General features: G+C 47.7%; 1 protein-coding gene across 1 annotated transcript in view; it reads right to left on the minus strand.

Moving 5' to 3' along the window:
- Window positions 1–1,783: 1,783 nt before the first annotated feature.
- Window positions 1,784–7,654, minus strand: part of SIDT1 (SID1 transmembrane family member 1) — an 87,141-nt gene continuing 81,270 nt past the window's right edge. Inside the window, 4 exon segments of the mRNA XM_015570386.1 lie at window positions 1,784–3,654; window positions 5,059–5,172; window positions 6,153–6,263; window positions 6,349–6,454. Of these exon segments, the coding sequence (XP_015425872.1) occupies window positions 3,592–3,654; window positions 5,059–5,172; window positions 6,153–6,263; window positions 6,349–6,454 (394 nt within the window). The 3' untranslated portion in view covers window positions 1,784–3,591.

The raw sequence follows: 7,654 nt of genomic DNA on the forward strand, positions 1-7,654 counted from the left end.
GGGGTGTGGGGTGGAGTGGGGGGGCTTGGGAGGGTGGATAGCTCCGGGCAGTATCTCTGCAGGTGAGGCCTCCCACCCCATGAAGGCCTCCAGGAACCCGGAGGGGAACAAAACCGCTGGTGTCAGGAGCCCCTGGAGGAGGGAGACACACCGGGGAGAGATCAGCTCTGGCCCTGCCTCCCCGCGGTGCTGGGTGAGGCCGTTCTGCGTGGGCCCGGCTCCTGGTGCTCCGCACACCTCCACCTTTGTCACCCGCAGGTCGTGCACCTGGATGGGAAGGTGGGGATCAGAGAGTTCCAGCAACTTGCCGGGGGTCCCACGGCGAATGTATTTGGACTCAAGTCTGACGCCAGGATCCTGCTCGACTCTGCATTCCTTCTATGAAGAACGTTGATTGTTGTCTCCCTTCGCCCCAGGTTTTACCTGGAGAGACTGTCTCCCAGAATGAGAAACACGCAGGCATCGCTTGCTTTACTGATACGTGCAGCTCGCGGCCCCACAGAACACTCCTGTGGCTTTTTGGAGCTGCAAAGAAGCAGCTGCTGCTTTCTCTGCCCCCGGAGCTGGCCGGGTGATGTCCGGACACGGAAAGTCCCTTCCTCAGATAGATCCTGCTTTTCCCCTGGCTCCCGCCGGTGCTAAAATAACCCGGCTAAGCCGCAGCCATTCGGCACCGGCAGGTGTTCCTCAGCGGTGTGAAGAGGCTGTTTCCCCTGCACCGTCCTGCCCCCCTGGCCGCCACATGGCAGTCTGGCTCCAGCTGAACTGCTCTCATTACTTCTGGGCCTGCTCTGCCAAGACCCGCCTCGCAGGGCTGTTTTTCTCCAATTACCCTCCCGTTGACCTCGGTGTTCAGAGTTGCCTTCCCTTCCCCTGTCAAGAGTGCAGTCCATGAGCACAGGCATTGTCATAGGGGAGGGGCCATCGGCTCTAAACAACTCTGGTTGCCCCTGCTCTGCATTCCCACCCACCCCTCTGGTGCCCTCGAACCATGTACTGAGCCCTCCTACCACGAGATCAGCACTGTAGGGAGAATGAGCAATAAGTACCTTTAGGATTAATATCCTATATACTAAAAGGCTAATATGCAAATTGACCCACCGGTGAAACCACCAGTCGCTATGACTCGCACTGACCACCAGAAGGCAGATGCTCAATGCAGGAGCTGCCCCCTGGTGGTCAGTGCGCTCCCACAGGGGGAGTGCTGCTTAGCCAGAAGCCAGGCTCACAGCTGGCGAACGCAGTGGTGGTGACAGGAGCCTCTCCTGCTTCCATGGCAGCACTAAGGATGTCCTACTGATAGCTTAGGCCCTAAGCTATCAGTCAGATATCCCCTGAGGGCTCCCTGACTGAGAGAGGGTGCAGGCCAGGCTGAGGGACCCCCCTGAGTGCACGAATTTCGTGCACCGAGCCTCTAGTTTACTAATATATGAGTGGGCTTGGTCTGGGTTTTTAGTTCTGCTGTAGAGAACAAAACTGACCACAGTGTGTGAGTTTATAGCACAAGACAGACATCAGAAAATGATCAAGAATACAGGAGCACAATTTATCCATCTCTACAAGGCCTCTCCCCATGTCCATGTCCATGGATGTATTTTCTCCAAAAGCTACCGAACAGGTAATGTGTCTTACAAAATACTCACCTCAGGCCACAGAGCTACTTGAACAGACTTTGTTCACATTTCCTTAGTGGGACCTTTTTTTTTTATTATTTGTAACCATTAGTGTATTAAAAGAAACTAATTAATTCAAATCAGCCATAGTTAAACAGATTCAAAATTTGTTTTAGATGTTAGACTAACACAGCCATTTAATGGGTGGCCTTCATATGGCCTATGCAAGCCAACAATATTTTTTTTACGGATTTTTATTTTATAGAACACTTTCACCAATATGTGTTAGCTCATGTGATCATACCACGATCATGTAAATGAGGCAATGATTTTATCTCCAGGGTGGAATGCCAACAATTTTTAAGGAATAAAGAGTAACAGAAGACCAATTACAAATTTGGGGGTATTTTAGGAAACACACACACACACACACACACACATACACACACACCCCACAACATTTCATTTAAAGCATCTTTGTGTTTTTAAAACCAGGGAAAGTTTGCCATTCAAACTTCCATAATGTTTTTGAACATTATCAGATATTTTAGAGAAAGGATAATAGTTGTTTTTTTTAAAAATTTTTAAACAGCTGATCCTTTTCTCTAATGAATGATCAGGAAAGCAGAGGTGAGAGGTGACTTCACAGGCAGATATATATCCATGTGTGCACATCTGTGTGCCTAGTTTCTGATTACATCCCACTCAGGTAACAAGGAGCCTGGTCAAAATAGGACTCTCAGGTGCAGAGCAGCCAGACAGTGGGGAGGGAAGTGGGATGTTGAGCTCTCAACACCGTACGGGAGACAATGAGAATCAGGTGTGACCAAGGCCATCCTTAATGTCCTGTGCTCTTTGCAACTAGAGAGTTAGAGTAAAATGCATTGGCCTGAGAGTTGCTTCTAGAGAACTCCAGGGAGCATGTCTGCAGGCCCTGGTCTGCAGAAAGTGACAGCTCAGGGCTGGGTCAGTGTACAGGACCCCGGTGCAGTGTCCCTGGTGAAACACCATTTCTTCCACAAAGGTGATGTGGGCGCAGAATTGTGCTGTGTGAACTGGAGGCACGAGGATGTCCTTTTGCTGTGGCTGGGTTTCTCCAGGAGCCCAGTCCTTAAGGCGAGGCATGTTTGCTTGATGCTGATGTCACTCGCCTCAGCCCTGCCAGTCATTTCTCTTGCTCCTCCTGCTGCTAGAAAAGTTCTCTCATTTCCCTTCCACCTTGGAGCTGGTCTGTGGGGTAGCAGGGCCTTCCGGAGAAGGCGGAGCCTGAGCGTTGGGGTCAACACACAGCAGTGAGATGAAGACACCAGGAATAGTTAAGCACCCAAATTCTGGTCCCAGCGACCTGTTAGGAGGGGTGTGTGACAGGCCCAATCCAGAGTCTCTCTAGGGAGGTGAGGAACCTGGGGGAAACACACAGCAGTCCCTCTGAGGAGATGTCCAGCTGTTGCTGATAGAACATCTGTCCACTCTGCCAGACTCTGAGGAACCAACATCAGCCCAGGACCCTGGACAAGGAGCTGGTGCTCTGAGATGGCCAGAGCAGCAGACGTTGAAGACGTGCAAAGGGTGCCCACCTCAAGTGGGCATGGAGGCAGCTGGAGGGAAGGGCGCAGCTTCGTTCAGCCATCGCTGGTGGGTCCCAGGTGAGGGTGGGAGGGGCCCTGCATGATAGCAAGTTGACTTTGATGCAGCGTTGTCCATGTCTAGTTCAGAGTTGCGACGTAAGGGGACAGGGGCTTCTCGACGCTTCAGGGCTCGCCTCTGTCCATAGCCCTGGCTTCCCTGCTGCCTCCACCCTGGCAGGTTCAAATCTCCCCCGCTCCTCTCCTCTCTGTGTGACTATATTCATAGTTGACTCCACAGGGGCGGGGGGAGTAGAGTATTTGGCAGTGGTTACTTTGCTGCAGGCCCTGCATTTTTCATGAAACAGCACCAAGATCGATCGCTCCCTCTCTCCTCTCTTAATGCTGGAGGCTCAGAAGACAGGGATCTGGTCCCTCCGAACCACATCCAGGTCATCATCCAGGGTTAACAAAACCTGAAAGGAGAGGGATGGAGAAATGAAACGAATGCACAGTCACAGCCGCAGTAAGTCGTTACTTTCTCTCTGAGACACATGCGGATTGAAACATGTGCCTTTACTCGTTTTCATGTCTTCCGCTGCCTTCTACAATGCCGTGCCCTGAACAGGCACTTATTTTAATGACATAGCTCATTTATTAATTAATCAAAGTCTACCATGTGCTATTCTAGTTGCTGGAGATACAACTTGCAATGACAGAGGCAAAAAATCCCTACCCTCCTGGAGCTTACATTCAAGAGAGGGCTTCAGACACAAAGCAAATACATGAGTAAGACATATGTAGTATGTTAGACAGAAATATGTGCTAAGTATAGTATGTTAGATGCTAATATATACTAAGGATAAAAGTCAAACTATGACAAGAACATGGAAGTATGGGGTACGGGAGGTGAAAACATGTTGAGAGGTGGCTGAGGAAGTCATTACTTTGAAGGGACCATTTAGGTCAAGACCTAAAGGAAATGAAGTCTTATTGCATAAAGTGTTACTACACATAAACTGTATCCTCCTCCTCCATTGTTAGGCCCCTCCACCATCACTCTCTCCACATCGAACCCTTCGCTCCATTTCTGTCTCTCTCTAATGAAAGTGACTCAAAAATAAAAGCCTTAAGGAAGAGTATACAGAGTGAACTTCTGAAACCGGCCACCAGGGGGGAGCCCTGCTCCACTATTGAGGCAATAAGGCCAGCAGAGACCGCTTAAAGTGGGCAGTAGTGGGAGTCCTGGAGACTGACTCCTGCTATTTGTCATGAACCTGTGCAGGTACCATGGGCTTTTAATTATGAAAGTCAAAATTAATGTGAAAGAATCCCGGGAGTTATCTTCTGAAGATGTTATAATATGCGTGGCTTCTGGGAAGGTGTTTGGGTTAAGAGCTGAAGGGACTAAAAGAAAGACTTGGAACTGATAGGTTAGAAGGCAATAGAGGCCTGGATGCTATCCTGAGCTCCTCCCGGGATTTGTAAATGACTTACATTCACTGAGACCGAAAGGAGGAATGTGAGGATAGCATAAGGAGGAATAGCCTAATGCTATCGGAATTTTAGTGGATGCCAAAAGCAATGCCTGGGGGATTCTGGGCATGTGAGTTCTGATAACCAAATGTTGTGAAGCTTAAGGAAAGTCATTTTGTCACTCTGTGTCTTAAAATATTGAAGAATAAAGAAAAATAACTATCTAACCAGAAGATACAATGTAAAAAAATGAAACAATCTGTACATTAAATTACAATGCAGAATTGGAAAGGGAAATTAGAAAGGAATAAAAAAGAAAGAGAGTGTAAGAAAGAGGGAAGGAGAAAAAAGACAGGGTACAAGATGTAAAGAGAGAACAAATTAACAAAAAGGTATCAACTCACCAAGAATGAGAAGAACAGGGCAGTGGCAGAGAGGAAGTGCCAGATGTCATGCTCATCAAAGAACTCCAGCAGGACACATTCCCGGTTCTTCTCCCGGGACTCAGCCGGGGTTCCCTGGAAGAAGGTGAGGCTGGATGTGGGCGAGCATTCCCACAGTTCAGCTGTTCAGAGGGCTGAGCACCCAGAAAGCGACACAAATGCTACCAGAGGCCCGACTCAAAAAGTTGCTTCCAAGAAAACATATGTTCATACACAAAAAAACTTGCACACAAATGTTCAGAACAGCATCATTCATAAGAACCCCAAAGTGGAAACAACCCAATGTCCCATCAACTGATGAATGACTAGATAAAATGTAGTGTAGCCATACAATGGAATATTATTCAGCAATAAAAACACATGAAGTACGGATACATGCTACACCATGGGTGAATCTAGGAAATGTTATGCTACATGAAGAAAGTCAGGTTCAAAAGCCACAGGGTATATGATTTCACTTCTAAGAAGTGTTCAGATTGGGCCAATCTATAGAGACAAAAGATAGTTTGGTGGCTGCCTAGGGCTCAGGAATTCAGGAGAAATGGGGAGTATCTTTATGGAGTGATAAAATGTCCTAAAATCGATTGTGGTGATTGTGGAGATGGAGAGTGGAGCCTCACACGCTCTGTGCTTCAGAAATATCACTAATTTCCTAGGCCTCCACTTTCCAATCTATGAAATGGGCTTATAGACCCCTGCACCTGGGTATTTGTTTATGGATGGTGCTTATGATGAGAAAGGGGGAGAAGATACACTAATCAAGGTTTTTGCACATGTTAAACACTCATTGGGAACAGGATCGTAACACAACACATAAAGAAGGTCAAACGTGCAGAGTCTGTAGGACTTACACATCTATGAGTGCTACCCTGAGAGTGATGACAAGGTGCCATTCATTGAGCATTTGTGTGTGGATATTGAGGTTTTTAGAGAAAGCTTTTGCTTGAGAGGATATAAAAAAGATAAACAGCAACTAGCACATAGAGAGAGGGAAGCAAGGTGGTCAGAAGGCAGATGGAGAGGGACCACACCTTGGAAAAGAAAACTTCTCTTACCTCCCAGCTGCTGAGATTCTGGAAGAAAAAATACAGGGCGGCGGCCCACACCACCGCGGTGGCCACGATGCAGAAGAGCGGGATGGGGAGGACCTTCTCGGAGCTGCGGAGCTGCGGGCGAGAGGCAGAGGCTGCGGGGCTGCCTGCACCGCCAGCCACGGGCCCAGGCACTGCGGCTCCCAGCCGCCTCGCTTACCTTCATGATGATGTAGAAGGCCAGGTAGAGCAGCAGGTTACCGATGAAGATGCCCAGCATGTAGGAGGCAAAGTCCCTGGGCCGGTAGATCAGTCCAAAGAGGGCGCTGAGCACACGGGGAGGAATTATTTTGCAGCCACGAAGGTGGATTTGTGACATTATTGACTTTTTTCACTTCCCCACTCCCATTTTTGCAAGGAGGGGAATCAAAAAAACCTCTTTAACATATTATAAGTAACTTTTAACGGCTTGCATTTCCTCAGCACGTTCATTTTTAACGATCGATCGTAACTTTCCTATAAGTGGATGCACCATAAAGAACTGTCTTTCCTCTCTGGTTGCAGTGAAGGGTTTTCCCTTCGCCCTTCAGTTTCTCACTATTATAAAGAACAACACAATGAATGAATGAATGAACACCTCCAGACATATTGTGCTTGCTTTTGCACTGAAGATTACTTCATTAGACTAGATTGCAGTACTAGAAGTAGAATTATCCCAATAATTGGCTTGAAACACATGACCAACTTTGGAGAGCTGTCTATGGTTTTAAAATTAATACTAAAATTTATTACCCCATCTCACAGTCACCAGGTCTGTGGGGTCTGCCCTAAAAGGGCGGCCCCAAACAGCCCCGCAGGTGACCACTGCCAAGAATCGTCCATCTCGACCCACCCCCGTGTATAACAGGGGCCCTGCACAGGCATAAGCCTTATCCCGAGGGCATCCCTTGGTGACAGCACTGTGGGGAGATTCTTCCAGAAGCTTATGGTGCCCCAATAAGATTCAAATTATCCTGAAGAGATTCTGGCTTCCCTGAAGGTATACCTCTTTCATTCCTCTTATGTCTTAAAGGGCAACAGAAGTAGAGAGTTATCGTTCTAGCAAAGGTCACTGACCCAGAGGTGCCCATCAGCTAAGAACCACTAGTAAAAGCAGCTAAACTTACTTATCTTTGAGGGATTAATAAATTACTCACTCATTCTATTTTTTAAATCTTCACCTGAGGATATATTTCCATTGATTTTTAGAGAGAGTGGGAGAGAGAGGAAAAGACAGAGAGAAACATTGATGTGAGAGAAACACATCGATTGGTTGCCTCCTGCATGTGCCTTGATCAGGGCCCGGGCCGGGGAGGAACCTGCAACCAAGGTACATGCCCTTGACTGGAATTGAACCCAGGACTGCAGGCTGATGCTCTGTCCACTGAGCCAAACCAGCTAGGGCTGTCCCAAATTTATTTTACTTGGATTTTTCTTTTCTTTTCAGAAAGCCTTATATTGAAGGATACTAGTGCCCAGAAAAAAAG

The sequence above is a fragment of the Myotis davidii genome, unplaced genomic scaffold (genome assembly GCF_000327345.1).
Source record: "Myotis davidii unplaced genomic scaffold, ASM32734v1 scaffold201, whole genome shotgun sequence".
NCBI classification, from domain to species: domain Eukaryota; kingdom Metazoa; phylum Chordata; class Mammalia; order Chiroptera; family Vespertilionidae; genus Myotis; species Myotis davidii.